At 38.8% G+C, this 16105-nt stretch overlaps 1 protein-coding gene across 1 annotated transcript in view; it reads left to right on the top strand.

Moving 5' to 3' along the window:
• Positions 1-16105, top strand: part of WDR64 (WD repeat domain 64) — a 151190-nt gene that overhangs the window by 76495 nt on the left and 58590 nt on the right. The window contains exon 11 of the mRNA XM_035010942.1: positions 3124-3263. Coding sequence (XP_034866833.1) covers positions 3124-3263 — 140 coding nt within the window. The remainder of the gene's footprint in view (positions 1-3123; positions 3264-16105) is intronic.

The following is a 16105-nucleotide window of genomic DNA, read 5'->3' on the forward strand; positions in this document are numbered from 1 at the left end:
GGACAAATCATATTTAAATCATTAAATTAAAGTAAAGTAAATCATTTAATTAAAAATCACTTAATCTTAGGGGTGCCTGGGTAACTTAGTCGGTTGAGCCTCCAACTCTTGATTTCAGCTCAGGTCATGATCTTGGGGTCCTGAGATTGAGCCCCGCGTCGGGCTCCTTGCTCAGTGGGGAGTCTGCTTGAGATTCTCTCTCTCCCTCTCTCTGCCTCTCCCCCCTCTTACCTGTGTGCCCTCTTCTCTAAATAAATTAAGAAATCGGGCGCCTGGGTGGCTCAGTTGGTTAAGCGACTGCCTTCGGCTCAGGTCATGATCCTGGAGTCCCGGGATCGAGTCCCGCATCGGGCTCCCTGCTCAGCAGGGAGTCTGCTTCTCCCTCTGACCCTCCCCCCTCTCATGCTCTCTATATCTCATTCTCTCTCTCAAATAAATAAATAAAATCTTTAAAAAATAAATAAATTAATTAATTAATTAATCTTTAAAAAAAATTTAGGTTTAAGTTGCTTTTTTGAAAAAACAATTAGACTATCTATGACTATGCATTAGTTCAGGTAACGCTAGCTACTGTAACAAATAAACCTCAAAATGTGTAATGAATCAAACAGAATGGAAATGTATTTCTTCTTAGTCATGTTAAATCTAAATCAATTCTCTTAGTTTACTGGCTAAAAATCAGTAATCTGACCACATCTAACAGCAAAGGACTCTGGGAAATGTAGTCTAGCTGTGCACCCAGTAAGAGACAATAAGGGTGTGGTGAACAACTAGCCAGCCTTTACCATAAAACTGGATGTGTGTGTGTGTGTGCATATGATAATAAAATTTTATTAAATTTTAATTTTTACTATCACCAGAATTCTAATAGACCATGGGTTAAGGATATGATCAAACAATTCACAGGAGGAGATACAATTAGCAGATATACATGGGAGAAAATACTCAGCAGCATCAGCTGTCATATAAATTAAATAAAAACAAAGTGTCATTTTAGACATTAATATAGCAAATATTTTAAATTATGATAATATCCATGTGCTGGCCAGAATTTGATGAAGCTGGTATAATCATATATAGTTGATGGCCTTGGCATTTGGTACAACCATTTTGGAAAGCAACCTAACAATATGGGAATTTATCCTCAGTGTATATGTCCAAAAGAAGAAAAAAAAAACACATGAATAACTATTTATTGCAGTGTTGTTGAATAAAATGAAAAACTAGAATTAGCAGGAACATTTATTGACAGACAAATGGTAGGAAATTTTGATGTAGCAACCAAAATGATAATTATGAAGGTGTGAGCCTGTGACCTTCCATAAATGCAAAAAAAAAAAAAAGATGGGCATGTATACTAATTTTATTTTATTATTTTAGTTATATTGGATATATAAAATTTGTATTCTAAAAAAGGTACAAATTTCCAGTTAGGAGATGAGTAAGTTCTGGGGATGTAATATACACGTGGTGACTACAATTAACAGTATTGTATTTATAATTGAAAGTTATGAAGAGAGCAAATCTTACAAGTTCTCATGATAAGAAAAAAAGGTAACCCTGAGGTGATGCATATGTTAACTAACCTTACTGAAGTAATCACGTTGCAGTATATGCTTATCCATGCTATCTTCTCTGTATCATTCCAATTTTAGCATATGTGCTGCCCAATGAGCACTATATATATTTTTTAAAGATTTTATTTTATTTATTTTATTTATTTATTCATGAGAGAGAGAGAGGGAGGCTGAGGGAGAGGGAGAGGGAGAAGCAGGCTCTCCATGGAGCAGGGAACCCAATGCGGCACTTGATCCCAGGACCCTGGGATCATGACCTGAGCCAAAGGCAGATGCTTAACCTACTGAGCCACCCAGGTGCCCCGTGAGCACTATACTTATATGAAATAATCATGTTGCACACCTTAAACTCACACAATCAATTATATCTCGATAAAGCTGGAAAAAACCAAAAGCGACTTGCCCTGCAAACCCCACATATAATAACAAAGTGACAAATCCGTTCTACAAAACTTTGATTTGGTCTGTCTCTCTCTGCTCGAAATAGCATGCTGTGACTTCTCTGTAAAAATACATTTTAAGAAACCTTGATTTTTTGTATTTTGGCAATATTTATAATATATTTTAATGGGTATATCAAAGATAAGTTAGTGATAGTGGTTTTTTTTTTTGTTGAGAAATGGTAATCTAAACACCTACTGAAAATAATTCAAAGTATTTAAATATGAATGGAAAAGTATTTTTCTTAACTCCGAAAAGAAAAAGTTTGTTTGTAAGAAAGAGGGGGAAGAAAGTGAACAGTGATTACCTGTAGGGAGTGGAAGTACGGATTCTGAGGGGAAAGAAGACATTTTTGACAAAAATTATACCCTTCCATATTGTTTAAATATTTTACCGTGTATCCGTATGATTTTAACAATTAAAAAAATAGTATGGGGCGCCTGGGTGGCTCAGTTGGTTAAGCGACTGCCTTCGGCTCAGGTCATGATCCTGGAGTCCCTGGATCGAGTCCCGCATCGGGCTCCCTGCTCGGCAGGGAGTCTGCTTCTCCCTCTGACCCTCCCCCCTCTCATGTGCTGTCTCTCTCCTCTCATCCTCTCTCTCAAATAAATAAATAAAATCTTTAAAAAAAAATAGTATGTATGCTATGGTAGTAACTACGTGTAAATTATATCTGCTTATGGATATGTGCTCGAAGGGAAGATGGAGACAGTTGATTTGTTATAATGTTAGAGATTATGTGCAACTTTCCTCTTCCTCTAAATGTGAAAGCAAAAGAACAGCTGCCTAAAATACTTTGGGAAGTAAATAAAATATAAATAGTACATTAAAGTATCAATGAGTGGGAAAGTACTGAAAGAAGAAAGGGGCTGATAAAATATTTATAAGAATTCACATTTGCGTGTGTAAATACAACTATTTCCAAATAGCCTTGACAGGAGGAAGTGACTCCAAGGCAAGTCAATCCGAGAGGGCATCCTGGAAGAGGCAGACTGTGATTTGATATTAGAAGGATGATAAGGATATGACTGAGAGGGACTCTTTAAATTTTGACCAGCTGTGTCCCTGAGAGAACAAATAACCCCCCCCCCATCGTCCCTTTCAGGAGATGACAAGGTGCTGCGGCTGTGGCACCCAAACATCAGCACCAAGCCGGTGGGGAAACTTGTGGGGCACATGTTCAGCATCACGGAGATCGTAACGAATGAGAAAGATCAACACGTCATCAGCCTCTCCTCTGCAAAGGTAACAGAATACAACACAAATGAAACCAACTGCATTTTCCCCTAAGATCAACAGATTTTCCCATTTCCTATTTTCCTATTTCCAATAGGAAAATCTAGAGCACATATACAGTTTTTGACTGAAATAGCTGTTATCACTGAGAAAAATATTGTCAGTGTGAAGAAGAAAATGATGAGCCACTGTTGACGAGGGCGCATGGAAGAACACGTTTGAAGACAGGCGTTCAGGAAGGCAGTGCTGGGAAGGAGCCAATGTAGCCCTCCCATGGCAGACGGGACATTTTGGGCAAAGACAGAAAGAGTGAGGCTTCTGTTATAGTGGTTGTCATTAAACAGTGTTTTAAATGTTCTAACCAATATACTCAAGAAAAAATGAGTTACAAATATTAGATATGAAGAGACTGAATCATTGTATTTGCAAATAATGTGATTGTCTCCTTGAAAAATTCAAAAAGATCAGCTTAAATTTTTAAAATTGAAGTACAGTTGACACACAAAATCAGCTTGAAATTTCGAGAGCAGATAAGTCAGTAAGGTAGCTTGTGACAATAGCAATTTCTAAAAAAATAAATAAATTTCTACATAAGAGCAGTAACCCCATTGGTTAAAGAGACAGCACTCGCAAGAGCAAAAAGTCTGAAATACCTAGAAATAATCTTGATAAGCAATATTCACTATTAATATTAAGATAACTATGAAGTTTTTCTGAGGCACTTTTATTTAAGAGCATGAACAGAGGGATATGCTGTGTTTCTGCATGCGACTATGGTACGGTAAAAGGTATTCTCCATCAAATTAAGCTATTTTTAATGCTATTATTTTTTAATGCTATTCATGATTATTTAAGTATCAGTTTGCCAAGTTTAGTGTTAATGTAAAAATTCTGACATACAAGAATATCTTAGAAACTGGAAAATATCATTATAAGCTGGCATTTTTTCTCCCTCTCAGATACTAACACATATCCTAAAACTGCAATAAATAAAACAGAGCAGTAGTCGATGCAGAACTAGTTAAGACACATCCATGAGAAAAGAGAAAAAGCAAGAATGAGTTCATGTATGTATGGGAGTTTGCATATGATAAAAGTAGGACTCCAAATCTGTGAGCAATGATGGTTTGTTCATTAAATGTTGGGAAAAGTGATTAACCATATAAGGAAAAAATATGTAATCAGATGATCATTTCATAATAAACCACAAAATACATCCCATATATGTTAAAGATCTTAAATGTAAAACACAAAAACATAGAAGTTCTGGAATTTTCCATAAGAAAATACAGGTGAATATTCATATAGCCTTTGAGTAATTCCTAAGCATCATACCTGTGGCTAAAGGAAAAATAAATATGACTACGTAAACATTCAAACTTTCTGTGAATTATAATAATAATTAACATTTATTGGGGCACCTGTGTGGCTCAGTCTGTTGAACATCTTTCTCTTGGTTTCGGCTCAGGTTATGATCTCAGGGTCCTGGATCCTCATGCTCAGCTGGGTCCCAAGTCAGCTTGGGATTCTCTCCCTTTGCCCCTTCCCCCACTCATGCACACACGTAAGCTCTCTCCCTCTAAAATAAATAAAATCTTTAAAAAAAATAATTACCATTTATCAAGTGTTCACCAAGTGCCAGGCCCATATTTTACATACTCAGACTCACTTGATGCTAATAACAACCCTATAAAATAATTATCACAGTTTTGCATATGTAAAGGCAAATGAGACCTAAGTAACCTGCATAAGGTCGCATAGCTACCTGGTGGCTAAATGTAGCATTCATCATCTGAAAGAAAGAAAGAAAGAAAGAAAGAAAGAAAGAAAGGGAGGAAGGGAGGGAGGGAAGAAAGAAAGAATGGAAGGGAGGGAGGGAGGAAAGGAGGGAGGGAGGGAGTGAGGAAGGGAGGGAGTGAGGGAGTGAGGGAGGAAGGAAGGAAGGAAGGAAAGAAAAAAAGAAAGAAAGAGAAAGAGAGAGAAAGAAAAAGAAAGAAAGAAAGAAAGAAAGAAAGAAAGAAAGAAAAAGAAAAGAAAGAAAAAAGAAAAAAAGAAAAGAAGAAAAGAGTTTCTCCTTCTGATAGGAACCCTTAGGATCTTAGGATCTACTCTCTTCACAACTTCCCTACACACCACACATCAGTGTCAGCTACAGTCACCGTGCTGTATGTGACATCCCCAGTGGTTACTTATCTTGTACCTGGAAGTTTGTATCTTGTGACCCCCTTCCCCCAATTCCCCCTCCCCTCCATTCAGTAAGTTACGATATATCTTTTCACATAATAGAAATATCATACTGACTTTCAACATTATATAGATGAACAATAATGTGAAAATATCTAAACATTATTTGAAATATAGTGAAACAGTATGTAAGAAACTAAACCATTTTATTTTTTTAAAGACTTATTTATTTATTTGAGTGGAGGGAGGGGCAGAGGGAGAGGGAGAGAAAGAATCTCAAGCAGACTCCCTGCTTAGCATGGAGCCCAATGTGGAGCTCGATCTCACAACCTGGAGATCATGACCTGAACCAAAATCAAGATTTGGATGCTTAACCGGCTGAGCCACTTTGATGCCCTGAAATTAACCCATTTTAAAGTATATCTTTGACTAGCCTATATTACCAGAGGAGATTAACAAGATGCTAGTGTTTACCTGGGTGCAAGACTGTGGATGAATTAAATTTTTTTTTTCTTTTTTGTGTTTTTTTTCCTTTTCTTTCTTTTCTTATCTATTTCTTACAGTAAATAAGCATTGCTTTTGTAATAAGGAAACTATTTTTAATTTTAATTAACTTACAAAGAAATTTTAATGGTACTGGAAAGACAATGAAGGTTTTGAGGCACTAAAATTAAACCACGTTATGAATTGAGAACTGAGGACCCCTCTAGAGAAATTAAAGAAAACAAAGATATCTTTCTAGCAAACATTTAGGCCACTCATGCCCAGAGGTGAACAGACACAAGACATTAGCTTTCCAATTGCTTGTAAATGTAGCAGGTGTATTAACATGATGCTCATACAACCATCACAGCAACTCCAGTTGGCAAATTATTTATATCTTTCCACACGTTTTCCTCATGTGTCAAATGTAGTTTTGCCTCCAGGGTTGTTATAAAGATTAAATGAGCTCATCATTTATTTCTTGAGCATCTCTTATGTGACAGGTGCTTCTGGGTTCCAGAGGCACTGAATGAGGCACTTGTCACAGGAAGTTTCCATTCTAGGAGAAGAGAGAGACAAACAAAGTAGCAAATAAAGTGGAAGACAGCAGGCTAAGTATTATAATGAACAGAAAACAAGAAAATGTGCTGTGACTGCAAATTGCCTCTGAGGAGGTGAAATGAAAGCGGAAACCTGAATGACCCAAGTCCCCGGCCCTGCAAAGATCCAGGAAACGAGCAACTGAGGCAGAAAGAACAGCAAACTAGGCACATACATATTTTGGCTGAAGCTATTAATAGTCATCCCTATTAGTACCATTAATTACAGCAAAAATAACAGAGGGTTTTACACATTTAACATTCCTTCAAATTTCTTCATAAACTGGCTTTCATCACTTCAAGCTTTTAATAAATTGTCAGCCAGTCATGTGGCTACTATGCCTTTCGTGAAGCCCTTAAAGCAAATTTCATCCTTCCTCCTGGTTCTGCAGACCTTCCACCAGGATATTCCTTATGTCTGCAACTGCTAACCCTGTATTTCCAGTCACAGGGCTCAAGCATTTCACCACAGTACCACACAGCTGCTGTCCCCGAAGAGCTGACCAGCACTGACAGACCCCGGGAGAAAGAAAGACTTCCTTTCCTTTCCTTAATAAAACCGACAGGAACCATGGCTGGCAACTTTCTCAAGCACAAGTCTAGATAGCAAAGGTTATTTTTCTTCTTTCTGCTGAGGAGAGAAATGTAACATGCTTTGATGACTTCTAACAGATTGCAAATGGGTTAACAGTTGCATTTATTTATTTATTTATTTATTTATTTATTTATTTATTTATTTATTTCTAATTTAATGTTCACCCTGGAAGTGACACGACGGAACCTGAGAAAGGGCGCAGCTTCACTAGGCTGGGAGTGTGCCCTAGAACAAGAAGCAGTGTCCTGAAACGAGGTGCCAGGTGAATAACGTCAGAGCAAGCCAGAGGGGTTGCCAACCTGGCCTGCAGACTGGCTGAATGTCTTCCTATTGATGACCATGTCTAAGATACTCTCCTAAGTGAAGGTGATGCTATTGTCTTGCTCCCAGGCAGCATGGCTAAGAGAACAACCTCGAAAATTGGGCAAACCTAAGCTGAAGTCTGACTCAGGGTTACAGGTAGTGACCCTGAATGAGTTATTTGAGATCGCTGAGGAGGTTAACAGAGTACCTTCCTCCTAGGGTTGATGTGAAGATGAAAGGAGATTAGCAAGCGAGCACACAACACAGTGCCTGGTATGTAACCAGTCCTCAATAAATGTCAGCAGTTATCAGAAAAGCAGGTGCTCTCCACTCTCCATAGTGGGGACGGGACTTGTGTTGATCTATCTGCGTTGGTACCGAACCTCCTTTGTGGCCACACAGGTGTAGATTATGGGTGTGGTTTGTGGCATGGGATAAGGGGAGGCTTTCCAAAACCCCATGCTTCCGATGCTACTCAGTTATTTATTTATTTATTTATTTTTATTTATCTATCTCTCTATTTTTATTTAAATTCAAGTTAGCTAACATATAGTGTAGTACTGGTTTTAAGGAGTAGAATTTAGTGATTCATCATTTACATATAACACCGAGTGCTCATCCCAACAAGTGCCCTCCTTAATGCCCATCACCCATTTAGCCCACCCCCCACCTCCCCTCCAACAACCCTGTTTGTTCTCTGTATTAAAGAGTCTCTTATAGTTTGCCACTCAGTCATTTAAATTCGTCTTGTGCTGAGTACCTGTCCAGTCTACATGGCAGTTAAACACAATCTCTACTCTCCCTGAGCCCCTGACTTAACTCCGCACCCTCCACAAGCTACCTTGTCTTCTACTGAGCTGAGAATGTTGAGGTAGCTTCATTAACTTCCATATTTTCCACCTCAAAATATTTCTGTGTTTTTCTGTATTTTTTGCTACTCTCTTTTCTTTTCCTCCCTCCCAAGGACAAGCATTTCTCTTGCTTCCTAAATCGAATCCCTGCTGTCGTTCTCCTAGTCGAGTACTGCCCCATCCAGAATCTTCTTTCATCAACCAGCATCTCTCTTCTTGTTATGTTCAATGTCCCTATCTTCAAGGTTCCTTGAAGGACCATTTGGTTCTTATTTATCCTTTACAAAATTTCTGCTTATCTACAACTGATTTTCCTCTTCAAATCTCCTTTTCCTGACTTCTGATCTTCCTCCAGCAGTTAATGATATCATTTGTTTCCCACTGAACCATGACTAACTTCAAAGTCACTTTTAAACCTTCTGCTTCCCCAATCCCATTCACTGGCCAGTCTCCAAGTGTCTGAAACATTTCTCATATCTGGCACCTCATTCTTGTTCCCACATTATGATTTTAGTTCAGACCCGTTGACAGGCTCCCAGTTGAAGGAGACACATTAGAAGGCATTCATGGTCCTCCTACTTCAGTCTCTCTCATCTCCCCACCACCCAAATATTACACTGTCATGTTAATCATCCTCTTACCCACTTATAACCTTGTGAGTACCTTCTTACATATCTTCAAAGGCACCCCTAGCCTTATAAATCAAGTTCAAATTCTCTTTTCTAGTGTTTAAGGTTCTCCATGGTCAGGAACCAGATACCTTTTTAGTTTTGTTGCTACTTATTTGTCTTCAGATAGTCTAAACTTCACCCAGCTCTTCCCCAGTCTTCATGCTTTCCTGCCTTTGTCTGCAATCACTCTTGTTCCATACCCAGCTATTCTAGCCATCCTTTAAATCTCAGTGAAATATCACGTCCTCCATAAAGACTTCACCAAGAGAAAAATGGAGTTCATCTCTCTTTGGTGAATAAGAAATGTGGGTACTTGAAATAGACCAAGGGATAGGAAGAAAAGCTGACCTTTTAAAATATATTTCCTTTTAGTTGTAAAAATCAGAACCATTTTCTGGCTTTAGCTCTTTATGCTTTCTTTTTGTATGGGATTATTGAAACCAAATTCCAGTTGTTGTTTTTTTTTTTCTTCTTATTTTTTGGATAACTGGAAGCATCCATGATCGAAAGCCTGATTTTACTACTCCCAGCATTTTGCCATCTTCTGTCCTTGCTTCGCTGCTTGAGACATTCCATTTTGGGTAAACTGTGATTTGAAATATCCTCAAGAGTAAGAGTTACTTGTCTCAGATCTTTCCTCAGAATGACTGTCAGAAAATTTTCTGGGGAAGATCAATATATGTTAGGAACCTTCAGCTAACAAAATGTAAGTGACCAACTGTGAAGAAAAAGTACACACTAAGAGAAAAGAGGTGAGGGCATATGCTTTGGGATTTACACTCAACTTGAGTCTGAAGCAAAAAAAGTAAGCTTTTTGCTTATGTACAAGCCTTGTTTTCCTTCAGTCTGTAACCCCAGGACAGCCCACTGACCATCTTCAAAAGAAGACCCTGTTGATGGTTCTGAGCCATGGGAGCTGATGTGCCTACAAAGACACTGGGGAACCAGACCCTACATGAAGTTTCCTTTTGTTTGTGGCTATCGTTCTCTAGTTATATAATCTAGGACACTTTGCTGTCATTGCACATTTGCTTAGATGAGCCATGATGTTTCTGAGTTTTGCCCTGTGGGACTATTTCCTCTTGTCCCCACCCCCATTCCCATCAGCTTTCAGGATCCTCAGACCCCTTGCACAAATACACACACACACTTGCATGTACAAACATACATATCCACTACAGTCTACTTAAAGTAACTATCTGGGTATATTGTTGACATTAACTTTCATGTCTTAGTATATATAATTCTTGAAAAAGCCTGACATGGTTGTTTGGCTAGTTAACTGGTTTATTTCAGAGCTATCCTACTAGGAATCCTGACTTCCTACAGTGTCAGTATGAATCAGTATATGAGCCCCTGCTAAGTGCCTCAAATTGTAAGTCCCAGTGCCTAACCATCTTTTGATGTAATCTCTGCCCAAAAGGAATTAAAAATCTAGTTGAGGGGCGCCTGGGTGGCTCAGTCGGTTAAGCGGCTGCTTTCGGCTCAGGTCGTGGTCCTGGGGTCCTGGGATCGAGCCCCACGTCGGGCTCCCAGCTCCGCGGGAGGCCTGCTTCTCCCTCTCCCTCTGCCTGCTTGTGCTCTCTCTCCCTGTGTCAAATAAATAAATAAAATCTTAAAAAAAAAAAAATCTAGTTGAGTAAATAAGACAGAATGGCCAGAAATCTTTAATGGCAAAACCTAGTAATGACAAAAACATCAAGTTCAGCTCTCCTAGAGAACTGAAGCTAATTATGAAAGCTGGTTTTGCAACTTGAAATCAAGATGTCATGAAATTGTAATCTCAAAAGGCAAGGTTGGTCTGGCAACCCAACAAAACAAAATTCTCACACCCTTTGACACAAAAATTCCACGTTTAAGAATTTATCAAACAGGTATGTTTAGACTACTGTACAAAAATTACATATACAAGGGGTTCAGTATTACTTTGCTAAAAGAAAATAAAAGAAATAAGTCTAACTCTATCAGTTGGAGACTAATTAAATTATGGAGCATTCATACAACAGAATACTATGTAGCCATTAGGAAGAATGAAGTAAATTTAAGTAGTTAAATGTGCCCTCACATAGATGTAAGCTCTTTCTATATGTGACCTCATTTAATGTTTGTGACAACTGCATGAGATAGGTTCTGGTATAATTTCCATTACAAATATAGAAACTAAGGCTCAGAGATGTTTAGTGATTTGCCCAAGGTCACAGAGCTAGTAAGTGGTGAAGGAGGATTTAACTGAGCTTCTCTGCCTCCAGAGGCAGAATTACAAACAGTGATTAACCTACAAAGTAGAAGCTGAGAGCCCAGAAGGAGGGGGGAGGTGGGAAAAGGGGACTTTGGTTTTTGTACTGTTTGAAATTATCTACTAGACATATCTAATAACTTGGTAATTAAAAAGTTAATTTTTCAAAGGCCTGCTGGCTGGCTTCATTTCATTTCTGTTTGCCAGTTATCACACAGGAAAAATGTGAGAACCAGATAACAAAATTAACCATTTTAGTTTCACATAGCAAAAATTTTTCTTCTTGTTATTTGTAAGAGCTTAAAAAATGCATTTTTGCTTTGAATTCCTACACGAGTAATATTGAATGCCTATCATTTGTACTGTGCTGTTTTTATATGTATCTATTTTAAAATATAATATTTGTCTATAATACTACATCAACCCTCAAAAGAGTCATAATATCGGATATCTTCAGGCTCTTCCAATGTAAAATCATGTAGCCCTAATTTGATTCATTTGGGGTCAAAAATCTAATTAACTTCTTGTAGTCATTGGGTAAAATTCAGAAGGCTGGCAAAATCCCAGCTTCCCTTGACAAATCAGAAATGCTGAATTCCCCATATCCTTCCTTCTATCTAAATGATACTGCAATTCTTAAGATTCTGCCATACAAGTTTTAGCACAGTGTTCAAACTTCCGCTCAAATAACTCTTATAATGCATGATAATTATTTGTTGTTGTATCTACTCTCCTGACCACATGAAGGTCTGTTCAAGAACAGCTGTTAATGTGCTTCTGCTGAACTTTTGCTTCTGTAGCACCTAGCTCGGAGTTCCAGAATTATTTGCTGTATAAGGAATTATGCATGTCATGTTAGTTTTGCACCTTTTTATAATCCTTTTTTATGCATCTCAGGCCAACTCCTACACATCAGATATTTTGCTCTAGGTCACTCTCTGATAAAAAGCCATCAAGAAAAAGAAATCCTTTATTTATTCTTTTAAAAAGATTTTATTTATTTATTTGAGAGAGAGAGAGTATAGGGGCAGTGGAGGGCAGAGGGAGAGGGAGAAGCAGACTCCCCACTGAGCAGGAAGCCCGATGTGGGACTCGATTCCCAGGACCCTGAGATCATGACCTGAGCCAAAGGCAGATGCTTAACCGACTGAGCCACCTAGGTGCTCCCAAAAAAGAGCACTTTATTAATGCATTTGGATAATAGCAATTGGTACTAAGTTTGCAAGAAAAGCCAGGAAACCTGGTTGAATCAAAATGATCCTCACTCCTGGCACATATACATGTAGAGTTTTCAAACTTTTTTACTTCATCGTTATTTGTTAATTATTCCTTGCAAAAAAAGCTTCAGGGGAGGGCTTTCTATTGTCCTTGTCTTTGATATTTGGGGATTAGTAACTTTATCCTCAAAGCCTTGTAGCCTTGCAGTTGAATTTTTCCCAATGTTAAAAAAAAAACAATCTTTCCACCTCACTCCTGCATTCTCAATTTTTTTGGAAATCATTATTTTTCTGCTACTAGGAGGTGAATATTTTTTGTAATTTCAGTGTTACACACATACGTAGTATTTAATTTATAATTTACAAACACTCTATTGTGCAGCCAGAGCTTCCTTAGTGGAAGCCACTTGTCCTCTCAGATTTTCTTTTTCTTTTTTTTTTTTAATTTTTATTTATTTGACAGAGAGAGAGACAGCGAGAGAGGAAACACAAGCAGGGGGAGTGGGAGAGGGAGAAGCAGGCTTCCCGTGGAGCAGGGACCCCAATGCGGGGCTCGATCCCAGGACCCTGGGATCACGACCTGAGCCGAAGGCAGACGCTTAACGACGGAGCCACCCAGGCGCCCCTCAGATTTTCTTTCTATAGCAACTCCGTCTCTCGGAAATGCTGGGCCTTTCCTAATCCCCGCCAGGCCTGACCTGGCTTCACTCTGTCTCTCAGGCTTTGAAGCACTCATACAGACCACAGGAACACTGTCAACCCCTGAAGGAAATGAGTAGGGAAGAGGACTGGAATTAGCACAGCCTAATTAATATCCCTACTCCTCTTTCCTCCAAAGTAGCTAACGTATTAAGACCACCTAAAAACAGAGTCAGTAAATTATGTTTGCTGATGCTCTCCCATTTATTAATTGATTTATCCAGTTACAGTGTGAGTTCTGACTGTCTATGCAGTGCTGCACCTCTGTAAATTCCTACAAGGTCCTGGACCAAGACAGAGAATAGCAAGCGAGCAGACCCAAACCCAGCTAAATAACCATCCTAACTCAAGAGAACACATAAGACACTGGGGAAACAAATAGCACGTGGTTCCTCTCTCAAGCCAGTTATAGTTTAGTAGAGAAGGCCTCTTAGCAAATCATCATATGACAGTTGCTAATTGCTATTCATGTAGACAGGTATTATGGGCATCTACAGGGGGGATATCTAAATTAGAAGGGTGACCAACGGAAGTTGTCCAAAGAAGATGAGTTTTTGAATTAAAAATAGAGCTACTCTATGACCCAGCATTTGCCCTACTGGGTATTTACCCCAAAGACACAGATGTAGTGAAAAGAAGGGCCATATGCACCCCAATGTTCATAGCAGCAATGTCCGCAATAGCCAAACTGTGGAAAGAGCCAAGATGTCCTTCAACAGATGAATGGATAAAGAAGATGTGGTCCATACATACAATGGAATATTACTCAGCTATCAGAAAGGATGAATACCCAACTTTTACATCAACATGATTGGGACTGGAGGAGATTATGCTAAGTGAAATAAGTCAAGCAGAGAAAGTCAATTATCATATGGTTTCACTTATTTGTGGAACATAAGGAAGAGACTACGGGCTCTGAGAAACAAACTGAGGCTTTTAGAGGGGAGGGGGGTGGGGGGATGGGTTAGCCCGGTGATGGGTATTAAGGAGGGCACATACTGCGTGGAGCACTGGGTGTTATATGAAAACAGTGAATTGTGGATCACTACATCAAAAATTAATGATGTATTGTATGGTGACTAACATAACATAATAAAATAAAATTTAAAAAAATAAAAATAAAAGAATTTTAAAAAAGAAAAAAAGAAGATGAGTTTTTGGATTTTTTCAACTTGGAACAAGTACTATGTTTTTATACCATTAGTACATATATAGGTGTCCTTAAACTGTGTATAGTCTTATTTTGCATGTTTCAATGTTCTCTATGAATAAATCCTACTGAAGTTTCTTTTTTCCCCCCCAAGCACTATATTTTGAGATTTATCCACGTTATTACATATAGCTCTCGTTCATTTATTTTAACTGCTGCACAGGATTCTGTTGTATGTGCATTACACATGTATCCAACTTGACCAATGATCATTGGACTTGTTTCTACCCTTTGTGGCTTTGTGATTCTGGCTTTGGTTGAACAGGGATTTTTAATTCTAATTTAGTTAAATGTATCAATCGTTTATGGCTCATGCTTTTTGTGCTTATTGAAGAAATCTTTTTCAACTCAAGTTCATAAAGATGTCCTCCTCTAAGTTTTTCTAAAAATTATAGTTTCTTCTTTCACCACATGTCTCTATGCTTCCTCTTCCATATCCGTAACCTTCCCCCACCTGGACCCTTGGGCTGCAGTCTAGAAATAGGTCTAGTTCCTGAGCCAGAAGTGGTTTTGGTTTAGTTCCTGGTCAAAGGCAGTGTCCTCCTAGCTCACTGGTCTCACAACTTTCTAAAGACCGTGCCTCCAGATGAAAGCAAATCTATAGCTGCTCAGTCTCACTGTTCTGAACTAGAAAGCTACTCCAGGCTCTGCCATGGAATGCTAGGTGCCTCTGGTCCCATCTGCTTGGGGCGGCTCTCCAGCTGCCTCTGCCCAGTCAGAGCCTGGGCACACACCTCTGATGCAGCCCCTCCTTCACGTTATGCATCTCTCTTGCTCGGATCTATAGAGATATGTGTCTTGCTTTGAAGGCTTGCTGTTTCTTTTTGCTTTCTCTTTTTTATATATTCTTTACTATTTCTCTGTGTTTGGAGAAGAAATGGCACATCAAGGCATAAACCTATTGAACGGTGACTCCTTAATTCTCCTTATAACAGATTTGAGGAAAGAGTAGCAGTTAACTGCACAGTGAGGGATGTTGAAAGGAAATTGTAGATGATAGGAAGGGTAGGTGGCATTCACAGAGACCAGAATGAGATGGAGGGTTTTGGAAATGGGGAGCAGTTTGGTATGACAGTGACAGAGATGACACGTGGGACCCCAAGACAGGGACAGCAGGATCTGCCAGCCCAATAGTCACCCCTAAAATCACACAAAACACCTAAAGCACTGAACACTGAAGAAGAGAGAAATATGAAAAAAGAAAATAGTACTACTCTACAGAAAACATTACAGATTTAAAAACCTGCTCACATCAATTCAGTGAAGAACAGAGTGCTGGTATTGTATGTATGTCTGCTCTAGAAACAAGAAATCTGAGGTTCCAGGAATTCAAGTGATGTGCTAGAACTGAAACTCAAATCCTCTTCTGTCCCATCCCTTGTTCTTTCCAGCAACCACAATTCAGAGCACATACATACAGCAAAAAGCCTGCCAACCCTGAATGCATCTCAGCCAAAGCAATACAGTCAGAAACAATTTGAATAGAGACAAATTTCTTTGGCACTCCTTGATTCTACTTTCAGGTTCTTCTCCTACTTGTCTCTCATTCTGGACTCTGAACCTAAATTCATAAATAGTCCATTATACTTGCTTACCCTATGATACAAAAGACTGATAAGGTTCAATATTCAAGCTACTACCCCAAATTTGCATTTTTACTGAAACTAAGGAAGTAACTTCCAATTGTACAGGTTCTGAGTAATACCAGCCTACCGAGGATCTGCATTTGAGGCCAAACTCCTTACCAGTGTTCCCTAAATCACGTGACTTAGACATCTTTATGCTCCTACATATAAGAACATG

The sequence above is a fragment of the Mirounga leonina genome, unplaced genomic scaffold, assembly GCF_011800145.1.
Source record: "Mirounga leonina isolate KUSES-001 unplaced genomic scaffold, KU_Mleo_1.0 Mir_154, whole genome shotgun sequence".
NCBI lineage: Eukaryota > Metazoa > Chordata > Mammalia > Carnivora > Phocidae > Mirounga > Mirounga leonina.